At 38.7% G+C, this 26,684-nt stretch overlaps 1 protein-coding gene across 1 annotated transcript in view; it reads left to right on the top strand.

Moving 5' to 3' along the window:
- The window catches only part of decr1 (2,4-dienoyl CoA reductase 1, mitochondrial), a 47,459-nt gene that overhangs the window by 9,296 nt on the left and 11,479 nt on the right, over positions 1-26,684 (top strand). The window contains exons 3-5 of the mRNA XM_039736633.1: positions 6,291-6,348; positions 17,257-17,343; positions 23,106-23,253. Of these exons, the coding sequence (XP_039592567.1) occupies positions 6,291-6,348; positions 17,257-17,343; positions 23,106-23,253 (293 nt within the window). The remainder of the gene's footprint in view (positions 1-6,290; positions 6,349-17,256; positions 17,344-23,105; positions 23,254-26,684) is intronic.

Here is a 26,684-nt window from a genome sequence, read left to right as displayed (position 1 = left end):
TTCTTACTCCACCCACATAAATCACATTAAGAAACTTTCTTACTTTCACCTCCGTAACATATCCGTGTTCGCTCCTTCCTCTCCTTTTCTAATGCTGAGAAACTTGTCCATGCTTTTATCACATCCCACATAGATTATTGTAACTCGCTGTTGGCAGGTGCCCTTCTAATCTTATATCACAGCTCCAGCTTATTCAAAACTCAGCTGCAAGAGTCCTTACTCGAACCAGCAGCAGCGAGCACATCACACCCATCCTGCTCCGTCTTCACTGGCTCCCTGTGTCTTACAGAATCGAATATAAAATCCTACTAATAACCTACAAAGCCTTAAATAACCTCGCGCCAAACTACATCAGTGAACTTCTCCATCACTATGTGCCCGCTCACTAAGGTCCACTGATTCTGGCAATCTTGTTGTGCCCCACACTAATCTACACTCCATGGGTGACAGGGCCTTCAGCTGTATAGCACCCAGACTCTGGAATGACCTACCAAATTAATCAGGTCAGCTGATTCCATGAATTCTTTTAAAAAAACAACTTAAAACTCATCTGTTCAGGAAGGCTTTTAGCTCTATTGACTTATTCCCTTCTCTCAGTTTACCTCTCTGTCAAGATGCTCATGTAACCTGTGTGTATGTGCTAGACCATCAATTCTGTTGTCTGTTAGGCTTTCTCTGAATTTACTGTCTGAATGTTTTTTATTTATTTATTTGCTTTGTACTATGCTATATACTGTATACCCTGCCGTTCTTTATTATATTCTGTAAGTGCCTTGAGCATGGGAAAGGCGCTATATAAATAAAATGTATTATCATGTCAGTCGCTACAGTATCAAAAAAAGATAGAAAAGATCGCATTAGCACAAAACAAAAGGTGAATAACTATCAGAACCAGGTGTAATTGAAGAAAGAGCAGGACAAATCGAGGTCAGAAATAAAAGGCAAAGAGTAGACAAAAGTCTTTTTGCATTCGCATCATTCTTATGCACAAAATGTGGATTTACACAATAATAGACCATACGCTATGAGAATCTGTGGTCCCGCAACACTTAAAGCAACGACAAGTTAAATTTCAAAGAATACACAGTTTGGTCAGGTATATATTGATGATCACGGAGAAGCGATGCAAATTTTAACAGGCAAAAAGAAAGGAAATATATACATTTCATGAATAACATTTCACACCAAAGGAAATCGTGATATGCCATTCGTATTAAAATGTTTACAGTTTACTGTCAGAATAACTTTTGTTATGACAATCAATAAATCACAGGGACAAACATTAGAAAAAGTTAGATTATTTATTAGAGAAACAAACAATATTCACTCACGGGCAATTATACGTTGCATTGTCACAATGTATCTCCCAAAATATTGTTTTTAATGAAGCTTTAAAGTAAAAGTGCAAATAATGAAATTGAAACAATTCCAAAGGAAAAAAAAATTAAAATTGTATAACCGATTAACTAAACACAGGGGTTGGCGAGCGAAGCCCCCTTGTGTGTGTGTGTGTGTGTGTATATATATATATATATATATATATATATATATATATATATATATATAACTTTTTATATACTTAGAGGGTTTAAACAGTCCACAGTCTGAATTCTAAACATAATACCAGTGTAATGCTAGTCTTGAATGTTAGAACTTTTGGAAGTTTGGCTACCTCCAGGAGGTCTGTATTTGGGAGATACTAATTAACATGTGAGAGGTGATAAATAAATAAAACATTATTATTAATTCAGTCCCTCGTGCTCAGGGTCTCTGAACTTGAAGCATACAAAGTAGCTAGCCTTCATTGTACTTAGGAATAGGTAGATCTTATCCAGGTGACATTAAGGGAAATATTGTGTGCCCCTAAAGTGGTGTAAGGGGAAGTCAGGCATAAGTACAAGGTATAGGTGTACACTGTACAGGGCCATCAGCCCCATAATTTGAAGTATCTTATCATATTTTTAGGACCTTATTGAGCTGCAAGATGTCTCTAAGGAATCTGTGGTAGTTATTGGGGATTGAGGAGCCCCAACAGGTATTTGAAAACCAGCCACCTGAAATATAGAGGTAGTGACAAAAGTGAGCATTGTTATTAGGCAGATTTAAAGTGAGGTTTTCTCCAGAGACTGGGAGTCTTGTATGGTGTGTTACCTTCCTGGTGCACATGTGGGAGTCCCCACTGGAAAGGTGGATAGGGTCTAGGGTAGTCCAGGGGTGGTTGTCATTGTTCACTTTGGAAAAAATTGCACAGTTAAGTACAGACTGCCAATTCTGCAGTCCAGTTTTATCCAGTTTATTAAATTGAGGGGAGAATTGAAAAGGCGTTAGTCATGACAAAACCTGATCCATTACAAATGGACCTGAACAGCATCCAAGCTTGGGCATATTTGTGGCAGGTGAAATTTAATGTAAAAACATGTAAAGTATTGTACATAGATTTGAGCAGATAATGAGATGTGTAAACATGAAAGTACATCTTATGAAAAGGACCTAGAAGTGTTTGTGAACACTTAACTATCTGTATCCTGACTGTGTACAGAAGGGATTAAGAAGATGTTTGGTTAATATAGCTTAATGTGTGGAGAACAAGTCAAGGAAGGCTATGCTTAGGTTGTACAATGTGCTGGTAAGGCCTCATCTGGAGTACTACAGTCTTATGGTTTTCCACTTGTGATAATGCGATTCTTGATCCATGCTTCCTCTTTCAGTTTTTAGGGCCTCTTGAACCCAACACCGTCGGCATTGTAACCGGATGAAATGTGCAAATGGGGACAAAACACTCTTGTGACAAGGGGAAGGTGCAAAGTGCAAAAGTGCTTTTATTAAAAATTAAAACAAAACCAGTGACCAAATAAATAGTGCAGTCCTCAGAGTTAATAAATAATCCATAAAAGTGAGGTGATTAAAAGTGGAGGTTAAAATCCAAAATAAATAAATCCAACAGACTGGAAACCGTCCCTGTTTTAAATATCTAGTGCCTGTGGTGTTATGGGTCCACAGCTCGTTGAGTAAAGGCCATTTTTAAATAAATAATCAATGTGCTCGCGGCTTAGTGAGGGGACGTTGGGCCATAGTGGGCCGTGGGACGTGGGACGATCCGTAGGGTGTGGGCGTTTCTCACCTAGTGCACAGGTGAGGAACTGCCCACATTCATGATTGTCCCGCGGCTAATGCTGCAGCTGCTGTGGCCCTCGTCATTTTTAAAAAGAGGCGCGAGTCGGTTGTTGGGGAAGTGTAAGAAACGATCGGGAAGAAAAAAGAAACGTTCGGGAAGAGAAAGAATCGATTGGAGAAAATCGAAAGGAGAGGACGGAGGTTACAGGGAGCGTGGAAGCAAGCGGTGCAGGAGAGAGACGGACACGCGGAGCGTGTGGTGAGCGCGCGATCGAGCGCTTGTGGGCAGCTGCGAGGAAGCTGGGTGTTAGGCCGACACCCAGGTGTTTGTGTAGATGTCGCTCCGCTGAGCGATCTGGTAGCGGGAGTGACAAGGTGAAAGCGACGAGCCGCAGAAGGCCGCGGAAAGGCAGCGGAAGTCGGAGGCTTGGAGTGGCAGTCCTGGTGTGAGCGTCCTGGAGACCAAGGAGTCCAAGTCTCGAGGCTGGGATGAGAGCCAAACCGAAGCCAGGGATCGGGAGGTCTCCAGTCTTGCGTGTGTTTGAGGAGGGCAGCTGTAGAGAGCGTCTTGCCTGCTGCTTGGCCCATACGGGATAAGCAGGTGAGACGCATACAGAAAAGCACCGGATTTGTTTTTTTGTTTTAAAGACAGCTTCCTAAAAAGATTTTAACCTCTCGTTTTTAAGGATTGTTTTTTCTATTTATTGATTTTACTCCACGTTCTTTTTATGGATTATTTATTTAATGAACATGGAAGAACTGCACTATTTATGGAACACTGTTTTTGTTGACTGTTTTAATAAAAGCACTTTTGTACTTTCAACCATCCCCTTGCTCAGATGCTCAATTTGCCTCCATTGACTGGCTCACTCGGTTTCATTATCGACGGTGTTGGGTTCCAAGGGTTCCCAAACAGCCATGGGAGCGTGGAGCCAGAACCCACATCGTCACAGTGCCTTCTTCCTTCTAAATGGCGGCTCCCTTCCTTCTCTCGTACAGGCATTGCAACAGGGGAGTTGCCCCTTTCAGCAGGTGCAGTTGCCTTCCAAACTGGTCCTGTAACCTTCCATCCCTTGGCTACATACAACTCCCCTGCCAGACTGAGACTCGGGTCCCCAATAGCCAGGGTGCTCATGCTGGGGCCCACCATCCTAAGCCTTCTTGACTCCCGCTGCCTTCTCTGCCTAATGGCCCTGAATCTCTGCATAGGCAACAGTCTAGAAATGATGGTTCTTGCAGTACTGCGCCTTACTTTCATGGTTTAAACTTCTGATAGGTGCCATTGAATGTCGTTGACTTCAGTACTATCGTACCAAAAGTCTATTTCTTAAGTTTCTTGATACTGATTGGGCTGCTCAAGCACCTTGGAAACAGAACACAAAAGTTTGACTGTAGAAAATAACCAAACTTACCTTTAAGTAAAAATGATTTCTTAACAGTCATTGTATATATTAGTGTGCCACATGAAATTGCTTTCTAAAGTGAAGCAATCATAAGGTACAAGGCAGGAACAACACCGACAGAGCAACAATAGAAGTTACTAATTTTACTCACTCAAATATTGTCCCCTCGGTTGTTTTTGTTCTGCCATCTTCTGAACAAAAAGCGACTCCACATGCGTTATAGAAAAAATTGTACTTTGTTGTGGATCATAGTGGCTTGGTTATAGTGTATGTTTTGCCTTTTCTTATCATGTGTGCCATTGGCATGCTGCAAAATTTGCATAACACTGGGTGTTAATTGGTATTGTAAGCTTGCAATTGCAATTTGCTTGCAAGAAGAACAATGGCGCTGGCATTTTTATAAAATGAAAGGCACTTCTTTAATATAGTACTGTATAGTGAATCCAATTTATTTCAGATTTATTATTTTGTGTACACGGTACAATTACATTCCTATTTGCCTACTAACAGTGTTTGAAGTGGAAAGAAATTACTGGCAATACTCTGTTTAGTCAGCATCTTGTTCCTCCTCCCAATTCATTACTACTTTTAAGTGACAGAATGGGAGCTTCTCCCATGGAGGTCAGAGCATGAGTATTTTATCATATATTTTTGGTCTTTGTGAGTCTGTGAACACCATGATACACTAACGTTTGATTGAAGGTTGGGGTTCCCCTTGAAGTTTTGAGCGCTGCTGATAAGACCAAACCAGCACCACCACCACACTGCCAGTTTCCTTGCCTGGCACCCAAAATTCTCTGCATAAAACCACAAGGATCAGCTCTGGCTGGATAAGCAGGTTAGGAAAACAGATGGTGAATGAAAATATTTGTAATTACATTAGTGCATTGCACCAACACTATTAGATGATATTACATCACACAAATGAGTGGTTTCAGGGGACCCTTTAAAAGGAGAAAACCTGCAATAAATAAAATTGCAGTCTGGCACTTAGAGGAAATTTCTGCAAATTCATGGGGCTAAACAACAATTTTATTTACGTGAACAATGTGTTCAGCCAATCTGTGATGGATGATATCATCGACCATTATTTGAGCCCTTGGTTGTGTATTATTACAACTCCAACAATGAGAATATCAACACAACTGGCTAGCAAGATAAGAGAGCAGAGCAGCTCAAAGTGGTTGCTAACTGTGAAGTCTGCTTGATTAGCAGAAGTCACCTGGGCTTGGACCACTGGTTGTTTTGCTAAATCTCCTAAGATTTTGTCACCATCATCATAATCATGAGTAGGAATGGTGATAAAGCTGACATGGCCTTTGGTCTGAGCAGGACAATCTAGAATTGATATTGTACAGTCAACTCTATCTACAGAGGAAGCTTCTTACCTGTCTAGTAGGTGAGCTCTTTGTTTCCTAACCTACGATTGTCATACTAGATGTTGCTAAATCTGTCTCCAAGGTCCTGAATTTGTCAATGACATGCTGCAAAGCACAATCAACCTATGTCTTTTTTTTTTTTTTTTTTTTTTTTACATTTTTTCACTTGTTCAGTGTTGTAGGCTTGTGGCTGAACAGATCTCTTCAATTTTTTAATAGTGTTGAGCTTTCCTTCCATTTGATGGTTGTGTGCCTTGCAATGGAGTGGTGCCCTATGGAGGAACAGTTCCTGCTGATGTCTTATTAAATATGTATTAGTTTTATATTACTTTCAAGTGTCAGATATTTTTGTTAAATAACAGGAAAAATGTGACACCTTGCTGCTTCATTTTAGAAAAATTGACGTATTACAGAATTCAGCTGAAGAAATTTCTCAAGAGACTGGAAACAAGGTAAAGTTACAAACTTAATTTTTTATGATAATTGTTAATACTTTATTTACTCCTACCAAGATCCTAACTTTGCAGTGCTTTAGAGTTAACATGCTCAAGTAATAATTTTTGCTGTTTTCTCGAGCCTTGCGCTCCTTGTAGCCTTAACCTTGGTAAATGGCTTAAAGAGTAAAGTTAAAGTTTTAAATGATTAAAAATTGACTATCATGATACTGTAGTTCACTTAAAAACATATTTATTTGGGCAAAGTGCTAAAACACTAATAAATGCCATCTATAAACCCATGCCTCGGTAGGGTGTGTATGTTTCTTTTTGTGTGTGCATTGGAGAATACCTAAAATATGACACACCTAGCCCTAATGGGATCTGCTGAAAGATACAACTTGATGTTGCTGTGTGGGCTCATTTCCATTCAGACGATCATAAAATATTAGTTGGAAGAGAGGAGAACAATGTATAGGCAAGACCTTTTGGATAAGATATTTTTCAATACAATGTGGGTCTGTAGACAGGTTGTCTGTGTCAATCCGAGAGATGTAAAACATTCCTCTTATCTGGCCATAGAAGTCAGTGTTCAGACCCACAATGTATTGAAAAACTCATAAGAAACTTCAAAAGACTTTGTTGGACAGTTATCTTATCCAAAGATCTTGCTTATACATTGTTCTCCTCGCTTGTTTAATGAATCTTAGTCTAAAGAGTTCTATTAATTTTTTACATTTAAGATGTCTCATTTAAAGGTTTCCAATGTTGTATCTGTCCTGATGTCTATATGAACACAGGGAACTCCAGTTTCTGTATTACATCTTGCCTGAAGAAGGGGCCTGAGTTGCCTTGAAGTGTCATTTTGCTTAACTTCACTTTGTGAAATAATGTGTATAACTGACATAACCCACTGTAAAGGCAAGCAGTTTAAAACTCAATTTTACTGCATAATTCTGGCTTTGATAAATATAACACTTAAGCAGTCAATATTTTTAAAACTTACACTTCCTAATTACCAGATGAAGTTGATGCCTAAAGCACTGCATTCTTTGCCACTTCAGCGATTGCAGTGCTTTGATAATGTTGCTCCCATTGTTGGTTGTAACAGAAAGGAGCCTGTTTTCATCCAGCTTTCAGTTTGCAAGGGTATCTTGCAGAGCTTCAGCTATGTGCACCCCAGTGTGGTTTTCAGGGAAATAACTCGTTTGCTGACACACACGTTTAATCTCTCATTCTTCAATGAAATGAATTGTCACACTTAAATATGGCTGGCAGGTGTGGCTTGACCACATATTGGTTGTCAACACAAAATGTTTTAATTTAGCTATCAGGTCGGTAAGGGCACGTCTGACTTGAATGTACATGTTAGGCAGCACTTCTCTTGCAAAGTAATTGCAACTGCACAATGCATATTGCAGGTCAAGAGTTGTGATCAGTCTTTTAAAACCATCTTTTTCCACTGTTGAGATGGGATGTATATCTTTTGCTATGCAGTAAGCAACTGCCTCAGTGCCACTTTGCACTTTTCGTTTCATTAGGTGAGGCGTGGGTAAATGAAGCTTGCAATGTCCTCTGAATTGGTTTAGGCATTTCAGGGGGCGAAGGCTTTGTAACTGCAGTAGCAGAACTGAGATTAACAGCCCATTCATACTGAATTTTGTGCCGTTGTTTTAAGTGATTAAAAAGATTGGTAGTGCTCCTACTTTTTGACACTACCTCCTTTCTGCATTCCCTACATATGCGATTTCTGCTGCTCATCTGACCTGTGAAATCCAAACCACCTCCAAATATTCAACCCATTGTTCTTCTTTTTACATACTAAGTCGTCTTCAGTTATAATTTGTGTGTCATGCCCCACCATGTTGCGAGACAGTTGTTTGCATGCACACAAGCACAAGTGGAGGGCGGGGCTGCTAGCAGAGCACAGTAGTGAAGCCTGGAGCAGGCAGTGAGGGATAAGAAAAAAGGCTTTCTCCAAGATTAAACCAAAACTTTATTTGAACTCCATATAAACAATATTGCCTCAACCCATTTCCCACTCTATTTATATCCTGGTATATTTTAAAATCTCGATTTATTGCCCAGCCCTACTACAAACCCAAGGATTTGAGGATTTTCGGCCATTCTTTTCTGCAAATTCTATCAAACCTTGTCGGGTTAGATGGAGACTGTCCATGGACAGTCTCTCCAAAGATGTTTGATTGGGTTAAAGTCGGTCTAGTCGCAAGTACATTCACAAAGTTGTCCCTAAGTCACTACTGTGTTGTATTTGTTTTGGTCTTCGGGTCACTGACCTTTTTATCAGGCGAGCTTGCTGCCTAATCTGAGGTCCTGTGGGCTCTGGAACAGGTTTTCATTAAGGATATCTCTGTAATTTACTCCATTCAGATTTCTCTTGACCCTAACTAGTCTCCTAGCCTCTGCCAATGAGTAACAACCCAGATGAAGAGCAGTGCCTGGTTTAGTCCAGACTTGATGCTTAGAGTTGGTGCCATACAGTTCAATCTTGGTTTCATCAGACCAGACAATTTTGTTTCTCCCAGTCTGAGAGTTCTTTAGCTGCCTTTTTGAAAACTCCAAACAGACTGTCGTATGTCTTTTACTGAGGAGATTCTTCTGTCTGGCCACTCTGCTGTAAAGCCTAGATCAGTGGAGTGTTGCAGTGATCGCTGACCTTCTGGCAGTTTTTTTCTGTCGCTACACTTTGTCTCTGGAGCTCACCCAAAGTAAGTTAGCCGTCTCTAGGAGGAGTCATGGCTCTTCCATTTTAGAATTCAGAAGGCCACTGTGCTCTTGGGAATCTGAAATGCACCAGAAATTTTTATAGTCTTTCCCAGATCTGTGGCTCAACACAGTCCTGTCTGTAGGCTATGCAGGCAGTTCTTTTGACCTCATGGCTTTGAGGTGTGTTTCCTAAATGTGTCCAATCAAATAAATTTACCACATTTGGAAGCCAAACGAGGTGCAGAAAATCTCAGTGTTGACCAGTAAAGTGGGATGCAGCTGAACCAAATTTCAGTTGCTGCAGTGAAGGGTCTGAATATTTGTGTTATTGGAATATTTCAGTTTTTATTTTTTATATATTTGCAAAAATTATTATCCTTTTTTGCTTTATTCTGTGGTATTGCATGATGCTTGAAGAGGAGAAAAAATCTAAACAAATTTTGTTTAAGGCTGTAATGTAACTATCTTCGGTGGGCTGGCGCCCTGCCCGGGGTTTGTTTCCTGCCTTGCGCCCTGTGTTGGCTGGGATTGGCTCCAGCAGCCCCCAATACCCTGTGGTCGGATTCAACTTGTTGGGAAATGGATGGATATTCCAGCGCTGACTTTGTATATTCCGACGCTGACTTTATATATTGAAGTTTTGACTTTATATATTGCAGCGCTTACTTTATAGCCTATATTCCGACGCTGACTTTATACAGTATATTTCGAAATATTCCAACGCTGTCTTTATATACTCAGGTTTTGACTTTATATATTTGGAAATTACTTTAGGCTATACAGTAATCCCTCGCTATATCGCGCTTCGACTTTCGCGGCTTCACTCTATCGGATTTTATATGAAAGCATAACTAAATATATAACGTGGATTTTTCGCTGCCGCGGTTCTGGACAATGTGTCTTTTTAGTTCCTGTACATGCTTCCTCAGTTGGTTTGCCCAGTTGATTTCATACAAGGGACGCTATTGGCAGATGACTGAGAAGCTAACCAATCAGAGCACGCAGTTAAGTTCCTGCGTGCTGAATACAGTGTTAACCAGGAAGTCTCGTCTCGCTTATTCAGCATCAACGTGTTTCGCTGTGTAAAGAGTTGTGCTCTTATGTGTTTATCTTTGTGCATAGTCAAGCCCTTCATAATGGCTCCAAAACGATTTGCTACTGCTTCAGGGGCCATGCCCAAGCTCACACGGAAGATGTTAACGATTGCCGAAAAGGTAAACGTTTTGGATTTGTTGAAGGCTACGATTCTTTTTATTTAAAAAGTCGGAAAGGAATATAAGATCTATGGCCGCAGTGTCCTTTTAACCAGAGTGCAAAACGAGTTGTAAGTAGATGTAATAAGGCAGTAGTCTGGATGGAATCTGCTTTAAAGATTTGGATTGAAGACTGCCAGAAGAACAACAACGGCAGTGCTACACAGTCACCTGAAGTGGCTCCTTTGGAAGAGCTGTAACGCTCTCCTTTGTTGTGCAGTAAAATTAAACTCATTGTTATCGGACAAGTCATCGTGTCATTGTTGGTGAGTAACCATAATTAATTTTCTACTTACAGTAATTAGTACATGTACGTACGTTTAGTGTCACTATACACACATTTACTAAATGCTGTTTTTCTTGCATTGTATGTATTTATCGCTGGTGGCCTGTCTATCGTAATGGCTGTAGCATATGTGATATCGGAGACACTCAATATCTTTAAAATAATATTTAGGTTTTACTGTATATAAACAATGTGTTTATATACATAATTTCAATGAATCTTACCTAATATCAAAGAGAATATAAAGGGATTATGCTGTATAACTGCGGGGAATATTTGTAAACAGTGTGGGAGAGTTTATAACGGCTTAAAATATATAAAAATAACCATACAAACGTATGGTTTGTACTTCGCGGATTTTCACCTATCGCGGGGGGAGTCTGGAACGCAACCCCCGCGATCGAGGAGGGATTACTGTATATTCAAGTTTTGACTTTATATATTCAGAAACAAGTATTGACTTTATATATACCGACGCTGACTTTATATATTAAAGTTTTGACTTTATTTATTCCGACAGTGACTTTATATAATTAATTTTTGACTATATATATTCGCGAATGACTTTATATATACAAGTTTTGACTTTATATAGTTAAATGTAGTCATCATTGCATAACTTTTTTTCTTTACCATAGAAATTTAAAGACTAAATTAAACTTCCATTCCTAACAAAGATATTTCTGGCGACTAAATAGAAGCTACTTGTATCCAAATTCGAGCTATTGAGCTGTCGCCTGCCTGCCCCCCAAGGCTTTCGAGCTCAACTCCATTACAGTAAATGGAGAAAAATAGCTTCCAGTTATGACCATTACGCGTAGAATTTCGGAATGAAACCTGCCCAACTTTTGTAAGGAAGCTGTAAGGAATGAGCCTGCCAAATTTGGGCTTTCTACCTACAAGGGAACTTGGAGAATTAGTGATGAGTCAGTCAGTCAGTCAGTGAGGGCTTTGCCTTTTATTAGTATAGATAGACAAGAACATGGTACCTTTTTTATTTTTAGTTTGATTACCCTGGTGAAACAATAAGTCCAGAAACTTTTTTTCAGGATTTAGTTGCTTTAAATAAATGTAATTTATTACATTTTTTTTGAAAAGTAGTAAATTAAAAAATAGTCTTCTGTTATTTTGAGAATAAAATAGCTAATTTAAAATATTTGTTCAGTGCACTGTATTTCCTTGGAGCTCTAGCATTAAGAATATATGCAAATTTTATATATACACACACAGTGGTGTAAAAAACTATTTTCCCCCTTCCTGATTTCTTATTCGTTTGTCACACAATGTTTCTGATCATCAAACACATTTAACCATTAGTCAAATATAACACAAGTAAACACAAAATACAGTTTTTAAATGATGGTTTTTATTATTTGGGGAGAAAAAAAATCCAAACCTACATGGCCCTGTGTGAAAATGTAATTGCCCCCTTGTTAAAAAAATAACCTAACTGTGGTGTATCACACCTGAGTTCAATTTCCGTAGCCACCCCCAGGCCTGATTACTGCCACACCTGTTTTAAAATCACTTAAATAGGAGCTGCCTGACACAGAGCAGTAGACCAAAAGCACCTCAAAAGCTAGACATCATGCCAAGATCCAAAAAAATTCAGGAACAAATGAGAACAGAAGTAATTGAGATCTATCAGTCTGGTAAAGGTTATAAAGCCATTTCTAAAGCTTTGGGACTCCAGTGAACCACAGTGAGAGCCATTATCCACAAATGGCAAAAACATGGAACAGTGGTGAACCTTCCCAGGAGTGGCCGGCCGACCAGAATTACCCCAAGAGCGCAGAGACGACTCATCCGAGAGGTCACAAAAGACCCCAGGACAACGTCTAAAGAATTGCAGGCCTCACTTGCCTCAATTAAGGTCAGTGTTCACGATTCCACCATAAGAAAGAGACTGGGCAAAAATGGCCTGCATGGCAGATTTCCAAGACGCAAACCACTGTTAAGCAAAAAGAACATTAGGGCTTGTCTCAATTTTGCTAAGAAACATCTCAATGATTGCCAAGACTTTTGGGAAAATACCTTGTGGACTAATGAGACAAAAGTTGAACTTTTTGGAAGGCAAATGTCCCATTACATCTGGCGTAAAAGGGACACAGTATTTCAGAAAAAGAACATCATACCAACAGTAAAATATGGTGGTGGTAGTGTGATGGTCTGGGGTTGTTTTGCTGCTTCAGGACCTGGAAGGCTTGCTGTGATAGATGGAACCATGAATTCTACTGTCTACCAAAAATTCCTGAAGGAGAATGTCCGGCCATCTGTTCGTCAGCTCAAGCTGAATCGATCTTGGGTGCTGCAACAGGACAATGACCCAAAACACACCAGCAAATCCACCTCTGAATGGCTGAAGAAAAACAAAATGAAGACTTTGGAGTGGCCTAATCAAAGTCCTGACCTGAATCCAATTGAGATACTATGGTATGACCTTAAAAAGGCGGTTCATGCTAGAAAACCCTCAAATAAAGCTGAATTACAACAATTCTGCAAAGATGAGTGGGCCAAAATTCCTCCAGAGCGCTGTAAAAGACTCATTGCAAGTTATCGCAAACGCTTGATTGCAGTTATTGCTGCTAAGGGTGGCCCAACCAGTTATTAGGTTCAGGGGAAATAGATTGCATGATAAAACTAAATTTTCTACATGTTGCTCTCTTTTTAAAACGTCCGCTTTTATTAATTCATGCATTCTAAAACTGTTATGCAATAGAATTAAAAATTTTCACCTTTCTAGTTTTCTTATAGTAATCTATTGTTTTAACACAAATCCATTCACTGCTGCAATTTTTACTTTTATGATGATGCAAAGAATAAAGCAAAAACTTTATAAAGTTGCTCATCTTCATTTTTTGCCAATATAAAATGATAAATGCTAACTTTATGAACGAATTCTGTTTACAGCTTTTTACGTATTCCCCATCCAGTGACTGATGTGTTTGTCCATTAAGGCTCATGTGAGGGTTGTGGATTGAAGAGTTAGTAATTGTAAACATGTATTGTGTAGCCTACATTAGGCTTTGCCTATGTTTTCTATGTAACATCACAAATGTACTTAAATTCCATTGGTGGTAAAGATACACAATTTAGAAGTCTTTCTCATGACATTTGAGAGGCAGGTCCTATACAGAGGTGGGTAGAGTAGCCAAAAATTGTACTCGAGTAAGAATAAATAATATTACTCAAATAGAAGTAAAAAGTAGTCATCCAAAAAATTACTCAAGTAAAAGTAAAAAAAAAAAGTATTTGGTGAAAAGACTACTCAAGTACTGAGTAACTCTTTGAACATAATAAATGGTTTATTTTTTAGAAATGTTGTAATAAGACAAACGAAAATATAAAATGTGCAAATTCTGCTATTTCCAAATAATACAATAATAAAATGAGTAAAAATAACATCTTTATAAAATAAAGATGCACAAATAACACAAAGTTTCAAATCTCAGTTTTTCACAACAAAGCTTTTGAAGCCAATACCTACAGTAGGTAACATGTACTTTTGAACAGTGCAAACTACTTACAGTGACAAGATATACTGTATATTGACTTTGTGGTGTAGTGGGTCTGCGGCTTCAAAAAAAAAAAAAAAAAAAAGGCCAGTTTCAAATCCATAAAGCCGTGTCACTCTCTGTGGGCGCAATTGCACGACCGCGGGGAGTTAATGAGGTAGTTGGAGCGAGTCGCTTCCTGCGGCGTATGATTAAGGCTCACGGAGATGGGAGTGTATATATACGAGTCAGCACAAAAAAAAGGAGGAATCGAAGAAAAGGTTAAAAAACATGAAAGGCAAGCTTGGGAACGACTATCTGTCCACCTGGAGGGAGGAAGCAGTGCGAGCTAGGGCCCCATGAAAGAGTGCTTTGGTGCTCTAGGGGCTAGTCCACCCCACTGAACATTCGGGTGGAGTGTGGCAAGCAAGGCAGGTGCCCTCCCTAGGCTTCCAAGGTGCGACAACGTGAGTGCGAAGGAAGAAGGGAGGAAAGCCGACCTCGGTATGGGTTCAGCAGACATGTGGGAAGAGGGAGTCTGTAGGGGACCAGCATCATCGCACACTTTCGCCCTCCAGATAGCACAGCTGATAGAAAATAACATTAGAACAAGGCAGCTTGTGCACATACAAGAAGTCCCTCTTTACCATGACTGTCTGTGCATGTTTGGTTAAAATGTGCTTGTTCTTCACTCCGTGAAGTGATGGTTAAGGTTTTTGCGGTGAAGTTGTGACTGTTTAGCAGTATCAGGGGCCCCACATGACTAAAAAGTCTCTCACAGGAGTTTGTGTGTGGTCATGTGACTGTAGTCATGGCTATGTCTGATTGGTGAAATGGAGTCATGTGATTATTGTTGCTACGTCTGATTGGTAAAACAGTCATGCAGTAGATCCACTGGTGACTTCTCTTTGGCAAAAATCTAGTGTAATGTGTAAATGGGGGAAAAAAAGTAACGAGTCAAGTGTTGCCCAATGTAGCAGAGTAAGAGTAGCATTTCTTCTTCACAAATGTACTCGAGTAAAGGTAAAAACGTATGGTGCAGTAAAACTACTCTTAGAAGTAATTTTTTTTTAAAAAGTTACTCAAGTAAATGTAACGGAGTAAATGTAACTCGTTACTACCCACCTCTGGTCCTATGAGTTCTGTTGTGGTAGACCACCTGAACCCACTGCAGTTTGCCTATCAGACAAATATTGGAGTGAAGCATGCAATGTTCTGTCTGCTCCATAAGGCTTATTCTCTCCTAGACTACTATTTCTTTTTCTTTCGGCTGCTCCTGTTAGGGGTTGCCACATCGGATCATCTTGTTCCATATCTTCTTGTCCTTTACATTTTGCTCTGTCTCACCCATCTGTATGTCATGTCTCACCACATGCATAAACCTTCTTTTAGGCCTTCCTCTTTTCCTCTTGCCTGGCAGCTCTGTCTTTTAACATCCTTTTCCCAATATACACAGCATCTCTCCTTTGCACATGTCCAAACCAATGCAATCTTACTTCTCTGTTTTTGTCTCCCAACCGTCAAACCAGAGCCAACCCTCTAATGTACTCATTTTTAGTCTTGTCCATCCTCGTCACACCCAAAGCAAAAGGTCTGTCTCCTGCTTTTTGGTCAGTGCCACCGTCTCCAACCCATAAAATTAAAGCTGGTCTCACTACCGTTCTTTAGATCTTCCCTTTCAGTCTTGCTTATAACAGTCTGTCACAAATTACTCCTGACACTCTTCTCTACCCATTCCACCCTGTCTGCACTCTTTTTCACTTCTCTTCCACAATCCCTGTTACTCTGTACTGTTGATCCCATGTATTTAAACTCATCCACCTTCGCTAACTCTACTTCCTGCATCCTCACCATTTCACTGACCTTACTCTCATTCACAAACATGTATTCTGACTTGTTCCTACTGACCTTCATTCAGCAAACATTAGTCCAAGGGGACTTCTGTCTAATCTTATCTGTCAACCTGTCCATCACCATTGCAAAGGGCTCAGAGCCGATTCCTGATGTAATCCCACCTCCATGTTGATTGCATCCATCACTCCTACCGCAGACCTCACCACTGTCACACTTCCCTTGTACATATCCTGTACCACTCTTACATACTTCTCTGCCACTCCCGACTTCCTCATACAATACCACAGCTCCTCTTGAGGCACCCTGTCATATGCTTTCTCGAGGTCCACAAAGACACAATGCAACTCCTTCTGACCTTCTCTGTACTTCTCCATCAACACCCTTGGAGCAACAACACAGAGCAAAGATCATAAATATGCTGGTGGATGAGCCTGTGGTGTCCTGCATAATGGACTCTCTGTCAGTCTGACTGCAGTTTGTGAAACTCAAGGGCTGTGTTTCTGATATGGATGTGAGCAACACTGGATCCTCACAAGAAACAGTTCTGTCTGCTTTTCTTATTACTCTGTACACCTTAGACTATAAATATATCACCAGGTCGTGTCACTTGCAGAACCTCTCAGATGATTCTACACTTATGGGGTGTATTGATAAGGAGTATGAGACAGAGTATAGGAGTCAGGTGGAGGACCTTCATTTTGATGCAGAAAGAATTGTCTGCAGTTTAACATTAAAAATTCAAGGAACTGGGTATTGACTTTACCTGCACCAAAGAGCATCTGTGTTTGACTACTATTCAAAGAGTTGTTGTAGAGGTGGTGATCTGCTATGGGTACTCTGGGGTTCACATCGGTATCAAGTTGGACTGGTCTTATAATGCAGGTCAGGTTGGAGAGCAAAGGAGAGAATTTAAAACAAAATTGAATACCATTATGAACAATGCTATACATCCTCTCTCTGAAACACTAGCACTGAGTACATTCAGCCAACAAATCATTCAGCAGAAGTGTGTTAGGAAACACTATTGGGGCTCCTTCATTCCACAACCAGTCAAAAAATTTTTTTCTTTTTAATTTTCTAACATTTTAGTTATTCTGGTGTTTTCAGACCTGAGAAAGTGTCCGAGAGTGTGTGGGGGGGGGGGTGAATCTTTCCCCTAGTAACAAATAAAATTTGTTCTGTCTATTGATCAATCTATGTGATGCTTACTGTACATTTAACTAGTTTAGAGATTACAGAAATTTCTTATTTTGGCACTGGTGCCTCTGGTAGTCACTGAAACAGTGGTGTGTTTGCACAATTTTTCTTTTAGGTTCATGCAGTCCAGTGTGATGTGAGAGATCCGGCATCTGTACAGGCTGCAGTAGATGAACTAATCCGAGTTGCAGGGCTTCCTGATGTAAGTGTGATATCTACAGTTTTTGTTTCTTTTATATGTCTTACCTTAACATGACTACTATATTGTGCTTCAGAATGCAATTTGCATGGTTTTGGCAATAACCATATTTTTCTAAAGTTGTTTTTTAAGTAATGTTTTATAATGAAAATCTTAACACGTACTATGAAATGTGTTATGCTGGCATTTAGCTCCGTTTTTAGTTTAAGTAGTTAATGATAATGTTCATAGTAATTGCATCATTAAATAATTGGGTTTTCTGCATGAGTGTTTTCACTCCAAAGAAAAATTTTATAAAATTAGCAGAGAAATATTTGCATTTTGCTCATATGCTTTGCAAGTGTAATATAAATTCGGAATGTCCAGAAATTAGTAATTTAGTAACTGGGATCATTATAGTTTAATTGTGTTTCTTCACATCTCCACAAAGTTTGCTTTGCTTCTTATCAATTAAAGATGTGCTCATTAACTACCTAAAAACTGAAGGTTTTTTTTTCTTTTACAGAGTGCACAGAAATTAAAGTTTAATATTATTTTGATTTCTATTTATTAGATTAGATTGAGTAAAATATTTATTGTCCAGGCTTTTTCTTACCAAATACTTGCACATCTTTTTGTTTTTTTTTTATTAGGAAAGTCTTGCCCTGTATGGAGTATTGTTTTAGTCGGATGTATTTTAATAGTTACTATTATAACACATGAATATTATATAAGCATTTTACAATTTATTTTTCTCGTCACATCAAGCATCATTAAAAAGTTCAGCTGCACAGAAGCGGCCGCCACGAATTCTTTAGCTAAAACTCCCTAAACCATTTCCCATTCATTCTCTATGGTAGTGCAGTCAGCATCTCAAAGGCCAGCACAGCTATGCACGCGCGCGCCGGCTGCTCGACTTTTGCAGGGCAGGAGACGCCACTTTTTGCAGACACGTTCACGTGATCAAAAGTCTCCGCGCTCTTTGGAGGTCATTCACACACATATACACTCACCTAAAGGTTTATTAGGAACACCTGTTCAATTTCTCATTAATGCAATTATCTAATCAACCAATCACATGGCAGTTGCTTCAATGCATTTAGGGGTGTGGTTCTGGTCAAGACAATCTCCTGAACTCCAAACTGAATGTCAGAATGGGAAAGAAAGGTGATTTAAGCAATTTTGAGCGTGGCATGGTTGTTGGTGCCAGACGGGCCGGTCTGAGTATGTCACAATCTGCTCAGTTACTGGGATTTTCACACGCAACCATTTCTAGGGTTTACAAAGAATAGTGTGAAAAGGGAAAAACCTCCAGTATGCGGCAGTTCTGTGGGCGAAAATGCCTCGTTGATGCTAGAGGTCAGAGGAGAATGGGCCGACTGATTCAAGCTGATAGAAGAGCAACTTTGACTGAAATAACCACTCGTTACAACCAAGGTATGCAGCAAAGCATTTGTGAAGCCACAACACGCACAACCTTGAGGCAGATGGGCTACAACAGCAGAAGACCCCACCGGGTACCACTCATCTCCACTACAAATAGTAAAAAGAGGCTACAATTTGCATGAGCTCACCAAAATTGGACAGTTGAAGACTGGAAAAATGTTGCCTGGTCTGATGAGTCTCGATTTCTGTTGAGATATTCAAATGGTAGAGTCAGATTTTGGCGTAAACAGAATGAGAACATGGATCCATCATGCCTTGTTACCACTGTGCAGGCTGTTGGTGGTGGTGTAATGGTGTGGGGGATGTTTTCTTGGCACACTTTAGGCCCCTTAGTGCCAATTGGGCATCATTTAAATGCCACGGGCTACCTGAGCATTGTTTCTGACCATGTCCATCCCTTCATGACCACCATGTACCCATCCTCTGATGGCTACTTCCAGCAGGATAATGCACCATGTCACAAAGCTCGAATCATTTCAAATTGGTTTCTTGAATATGACAATGAGTTCACTGTACTAAAATGGCCCCCACAGTCACCAGATCTCAACCCAATAGAGCATCTTTGGGATGTGGTGGAACGGGAGCTTCGTGCCCTGGATGTGCATCCCACAAATCTCCAACTGCAAGATGCTATCCTATCAATATGGGCCAACATTTCTAAAGAAAGCTTTCAGCACCTTTTTGAATCAATGCCACGTAGAATTAAGGCAGTTCTGAAGGCGAAAGGGGGTCAAACACCGTATTAGTATGGTGTTCCTAATAATCCATTAGGTGAGTATAATATTATACAGTAATCCCTCCTCGATCGTGGGGATTGCGTATGTTTGTATGGTTATTTTTATATATTTTAAGCCCTTATAAACTCTCCCACACTGTTTATAAATATTCCCTGCACAGTTATACAGCATAAACCCTTTGTATTCTCTTAGATATTAGGTAAGATTCATTGAAATTATGTATGTAAACCCACTGTTTATATACAGTAAAACCTAAGTATTATTTTAAAGATATCGAGTGTCTCCGATATTGCATATGTTACAGCCATTACGATAGACAGGCCACCAGCAATAAATACGTACAATGCAAGAAAAATTGTATACAGTAAATGTGTGTACAGTGACACTAAATGTACGTACATGTACTGTAAGTAGAAAATTAATTATGGTTACTCACCAACAATGACATGATGACTTGTCCAATAACGACAAGTTTAACTTTACTGCACAACAAAGGAGAGAGTTACAGCTCTTTTAAAGAGCCTCTTAAGGCGACTGTGTAGCACCGTCGTCATTCTTCTTTCGGCAGTCTTCAATACAAATCCCTAAAGCAGATTCCATCTGGACTACCGCCTTATTACGTCCACTTACAACTCGTTTTGCGCCCTGGTTAAAGGATACTGTGGCCGTAGCTCTTGTATTCTTTTCCTCCTTTTTAAATAAAAAGAATCGTGGACTCATTGATGCTGTAATTGCGTCCTACAGCGGTGTAGCTGTTCCTTTCCTTCAACATATCCAAAACCTTTACTTTTACGGCAATCGTTAGCATCTTGGCACGGCCCCTGAAGCAGTAGGAGGAGCAGATCGTTTTGGAGCCATAATGCAGGGCTTGACTATGCACAAAGATAAACCCAAAAGAGCACAAATGTTAACTCTTTACACAGCGAAACACGTTGATACTGAATGAATGAGACAAAACTTCCTGGTTAAAGCAGTGGAATCGAATTTGGCACTCTGTCGCTGAGCCAATCAGCACACAGGAACTTAAATGCGTGCTCTGATTGGGTAGCTTCTCAGCCATCCGCCAATAGTGTCCCTTGTTTGAAATCAACCGGGCAAACCAACTGAGGAAGCATGTACCAGAAGTAAAAAGACCCATTGTCCGCAGAAACCCGCGAAGCAGCGGAAAATCTCACGATGTATATTTAGATATGCTTACCTATAAAAACTGCGATAAAGTAAAGCCACGAAAGTCAAAGTGCAATATAGTGAGGGATTACTGTACAGTGTCTTCCCTATTTATCTGTCTATACAGTGCCTTTCAGATCTATATGTACTCTCACGGCCTTATTGATTTCCTGCAGCGTATGCTGATTAATAAACAAGTTGAAGCATTTTTTCATTTGTTGTTGAAATAAATCTCAGAGATAAATATATACATATATACAATAAAACTAATATATTGCTAATACTGATATCTTTCTGTCTAGTGCTTTCTCTGTATGTTTTCTTATATAGTACCTTCACTCTTTGCCTAGTATATAGTGCCTTTCCCATCTATCTGTCTGTCTATCTGTTATATAATGCCATTCATGTCTGTCTATCTATATACCTATCTAGTGGCTTCTCTGCCTGTATATTACTTATTGAATACCCGGTTTATGATAAATATGGAAGGCACTATATAACAGATACAAAACTGTCTGTCTAGTGCTTTTCACATCTACATGTACTCTCACTGCCTACTTGCCTTCCTAAAGTATCTGTTGATTAAGAAAAAGGCTGTAGCATTTTTCGTTTTAGTGTATTTTTTAACATAAATATCAGAGATAAAATACACATATAAAATAAAACTAATATATTGCTAATACTGTTATCTGTCTAGTGCTTTCTCTATGTGTCTTTTATACAGTGAAATCCCTGTCTATGAAATAAGTAATGCTATTATTATATAGAAGCTTCCCTGTCTGCCTATCATATAGTATCTATCTATCTCTATCTATCGTCAGTTTTATACCTATTATATGGTGCTTTATTTACAGTCTCTTTATGGTTAAAAAGATAAAATAAAAACTTTCTCCCCAGCGGGGAACCGAACTCCGGTCTATGAGACACGACAGGCCTGATTGGCTGAGCAGTCTGTGTCAGCTATTCGCGACTGGCCACAGAGGGACTACTGAGCATAAATACCCAGAAGCCAAGGGGAAACATTTCTCCTTACTGGTATTCTTCAGACCACACAAACCTTCCCAAATTTGTTCAATGCAATATTTGCTGATTTTTATTTTTTTTTTTCCTCAAACACCCCCAACCATGAACCCAGGGCCACTGCACAATCCTGGGCTCATTTATATCTTGTTACGGTACCTCTGCAAACTGTCCTTTCTTCCTGTCACTTCTCCTTTCTCTCTTTTTTCTACAATCCTTCACATCCCTTTTTGCAGTCAAGTCCGTAAGTACTTGGACAGTGACACAATTAATTTTGGCTCTGTATGCCATCACTATGAATTTGAGCAATCATTATGTGATTGAATTGTAGACTTTCAGCTTTAATTTAAGGGGTTAACCAAAATATTGTGTTGAGTGACAGCCATTTTTCTGCATAGCCCCACCATTTCCAGGGGCTCAAAAGCTGTCTCATAGCCAGGTGGGAGTAGTTCCCTCATTATTTCATTAACTATTAAGCAGGTTAAGTATCTAGAGTTGATTCCAAGTCTGGAATTTGCATTTAGAAGCTATTGCTGTGAACTCACAATATGAAGTCCAAAGAACTGTCCATGCAAGTAAAAACCGTCTATCATTAGGCTGAGAGAACAAAACAAGGGATGGCAGAAACGCACAGAGTGGTCAAATCAGCCATTTGGTACATCCTTAAAAAAAAAAAAAAGGGAACACACTGGTGAACTCGACAACACCGGAAAGACCAGACAACCGTGCTAGATGATTGCAGAAATCTGTCCTTGGTGAAGAAGAACCACTTCACAACATTTAGCCAAACAAAGAACAGTCTCCAGGAGGTAGACCAATCATTACCAAAGTGTACAATCAAGAGAAGACTTCATGAAAGTAAAGAGGGTTTGCCATAAGGTACAAACCACTGGTACACCTCAGGCATAAGAAGGACAGATTAGACTTTGACAGAAAACCATTTTTTTAAAAACTTGTCTGGTTCTGGAACAGTTTTCTTCAGACAAAGGAAACAAAATAAATTATATACCAGAATGATGGAAAGAGAAGAATATGAAGAAGAGAAGGAATGGCTCATGATCCAATGAATACCACATCATCTCTGAAACATGGTGGAGGCAGTTTTATGGCATGATCATGCATTGCTGTGACTGGAGGTCCATCACTAGTGTTTATTGATGATCTGACTGCTGGTAGAAGTAGCAGGATGAATTCTGAAGTGTATAGGACTATGTTATTTGCCCCGATTCAGCCAAATTCTGCAAAACTATGCTTCTTAGTACAGATGGACAATGAGGGAAAACATACTGCAAAAGCAAACCAAGTGCTTTTCAACACAAAGATCTAACATAAATTTGTTATGAATACACTGTTCATAAATATTGTATAAATTGGTGCACATATTTAAAAGCTCCTGTATTACTTTTAATTTTGCAGGTGGTAATCAATAATGCTGCTGGCAATTTCATCTCTCCTACAGAAGCACTATCTCCAAATGCCTGGAGAACTATAACAGATATAGTTTTAAATGGCACAGCCTATGTAACTCTTGATATTGGAAAACGTCTAATTAAAGAGAAAAAAGGTAAATGTGGTAAATTTTTGTATGCTTATAATGTGTGGGGCTTTCATTTGAATTCTTTACCCAATTTTGTTTAACTGTGCATAACTGACAATGTAGTATTATTGCACTTAGTTGTTTTAGTTTAAACTCCACGCTAATTTATTGTTCTGAGCAAATACACCGAGAGCACAGTTACTAAATTCAACTAGTATCCATTGTGTAAGGTCCAGTAGTTCAGTTTTGTGCTTTTTCCTAATTTTTAATGCTCTTTAATATGCACAGGTTTAAATGTAAGTTTTGTGCCATTATTTTCTTGTCTTATGTGGAAGTATTCATTTCATCTTCCAAGTTTGCAAATAATGTTATGTTAAACAAATTAAGCTATCCATTATAAAAAGTTATAACCTTCCCTAAAGATATAAGGTTTTCTGTTAAACAGCAAGTAGTTTGATGAACAAACACTCATGGATTATTCTTTTCTGCAGTGAAAAATCTTAGAAAAGTGATCAAATGCAGTACTTGCAGTACATCTGGTAAAGTTTTTTGTTGTTTAATGCATATATCAGTCTTTTGCGAATGTTGTAAGGTCATAACTATAGGTGACTGGCTGCAACTTTTTTTTTCCTCCCCTATTTTGGTAATTCATCTGAACTCGTTAAGTCATACTTTAATTTGAAATTTTAGTTTTGTAATCACATTTATTTATTTATTTATTTATTTACCTACCTTTTCCACTAGTCTTGCTGAGTCATATAATATGTATGTCTGAAGACAACCCATGAGTGAATTGTGCTTAAAATTGGGTGGTAAATATTAGATGGCTCACTGAGTGTCACATTTCTTAAACAATCCAATACCTTGTAAAGGCAGTTCTCAAGTATGGGCAGTGATTTTTGAACTGCAAAGAGTGGTGCTTTTGTCAGCCTGATCTAACAGACAGCCAGGTTCTCGTTTCAATGAATTATACAGCCGAAAGGTCTTGGAAAAAAGACCCCTATTAAACATATGTGTGTTGTGTGTACAGAGAGCACATTGTGTATGTTAAAAATAAGCGTAACCTTTTGCAAGGGGAAAAACCTTTCTGTACACTCGAATTAAAGTTTGTCATTCAGAGACATCAAGTGTATATGATATATTGTCGCAGGTGCTGTGTGATCCTCTTTTAGTCAGCATTACGATGATATTGTAGGTGTTGATGTAAGCTTGAAAGAATTGGCAGCTATGTTCGTGAAAATATGAATTGCAAAGTATGCATTAGAAGTAAACAATGTGTCATTCCCTGTCTAAAGGACAGCCATTTGGGGATGTTATTAACAAAGAGTTACAGGAGATACAGATTTCAGTGCTCATCACACCCAAATTACCAAATCTGCCTAATGACATCAATAGAACAATGAAAAGGCGGTACAGCATCCACCTTCTGACTGCATGTCTAAACAAATAACTAAAAAGTTTGCATTATATTCTAATTGAAAATGCAAACATTTCATGCCAGAATAGCCACAGTGTTTTAACATGTAGTGTATTGACCCCAATGCTTTGCTAAACCCTGCTCACTATTATGGCATATAGTGATGCAATAGTCAAAACAACAGAAGGATATTAAAGCAGACAGAATCATGTCTCAATCATGTACAGCAGTGTACCTCTTTCTGTTCATTAAAATGTACATATTAAGCATTAAATTTTAGTTGCCTTTTGCTACTGAGTTTCTGAATTGATAATAGCAATTTTAACTTTTTCTTTTAGCATTAAGTCTTTTCTTTTTTTCTCCCAGAGTCTTTTGCTCTCTTCAGGAATTTCCACTGGCAGTTTAAAACGCAACAGACTGGAGAAATTGGGGGCAGGTGTTTCAGGCAGAAGTCTTTGCGTATTACCTTTATAGTGCAGGATTTTGCTGCTATTCACCATAAACTTTTTATGGGTTGTCTTCATATGTGTATTTCTGTTCAAGAATCACATCTGGCCCCACCTGGCTATGAGACAGTGAATTGAAACAATAAAACCCATAATGTATTCTGGGTTAGCATAATAAATTTTAGATTAGGTATTTTAATTGCTGTGGAAAATTTTTTGAAATGCCTTTTCCACACAGTATCGTACCCAGATGAAATGGGGTATTAGTGGGGGCTAGAGGTTTATAGATCATGATATTTCTGATCGATTTTAATCTCTAATATCTTGACAGAAAATTACTGTTTTTAAATCTTCTTGCCAAATTTTAGGTACCATATTGGCAATAAGTTTAACATGGATGATTTAGATCAAGAAATTCTAAAATTTAGCATTTTACACAATATTTAAAACAATGAAAGCTTCATGCAGTTGTAAAGTAACAAATTCTAAGTGGAACTTTTTCATGTATCCATTCTTGTGGGTTTGTTTTGTGACAGAAAGGATTACTGTCTGTAGGTGCTGTAGTTTGGGAGTCAGTTGTTTTTATGGTATGCCCTGCTATTCATTCTTAAATTCTTGGTGGCTGGCGGATGGAGTCAGTAGCAGCACATCTTCACCCTGTCTTCTGTTTCTTACTTTCTTTTTTCTTCTGGCTAGGTTTCTCATATGCCTTTCTTTTTGGTGCTGATCTCATCCATTTATCTTAGAATGTTTTGGGCTCTAGGTTCAGATATTAAAAAAGCAAATGTCCTTGAATATTTATGACATACGAAGATGGATTTCTCACTTTTGCAAGAGAACATCCTGTTGGAATGTGATTTGACAAGGCTATGCAACAGATATCATTATGTTGTGTCCTCTTCATCGGCACTCATCGGAAAGCATGATGTTGTGATTTTAGTGCACAGTAAACTTGAGCTCAGGTTCTGAAGAATATCAGTACGGATGCTCTGATCAGGCTTTTTAAGGAACGATTCCCATCACCGATTTCATGTTACTTGATCGGCTAATTCGGAGTTGGTTTTTTTCCTTTATCCCTTTAAAAATGTTTACATTAAGCTCCTACATAAGCCTTATAGAAGCCTTATGTCCCCTATTAAAGTGTATTTTTATAGTTAAACTATATTAACAAAATTAAATTTTGTAGGCTTATTGTTCATTGACCATAAAAATGGTAAAATAAATAATTTCCTTAAAAGACATATTTAACAAATAAAATATGTACAGAAATATGAATCCATAATACGTATGGCATAAAAGAAAAAAATGTTTCTCGCAATTTCAACAACATCAACATTTATTTATATAGCACATTTTCTTACAAACACTGCAACTCAAAGTGCTTTACAAAATTATATAAAAGAAAATTAATAAAAAACATAAGCAAACAAGATTAGGCAATAATATTATACAGTATGTAACAAAGAAAAGGTAAGTTTGAATGGCCAGGAGGACAGAAAAAAAAAAAAAAACTCCAGTTAGGCTGGAGGAAAAAGAAAAATGTCAAAAAAACAAGTTTATCATATTTAATTTTCTTCTATAATATACTTATCTGA

The sequence above is a fragment of the Polypterus senegalus genome, chromosome 15 (genome assembly GCF_016835505.1).
Source record: "Polypterus senegalus isolate Bchr_013 chromosome 15, ASM1683550v1, whole genome shotgun sequence".
Classification (NCBI taxonomy): domain Eukaryota; kingdom Metazoa; phylum Chordata; class Cladistia; order Polypteriformes; family Polypteridae; genus Polypterus; species Polypterus senegalus.
This window is presented reverse-complemented; position numbering and strand designations above follow the sequence as displayed.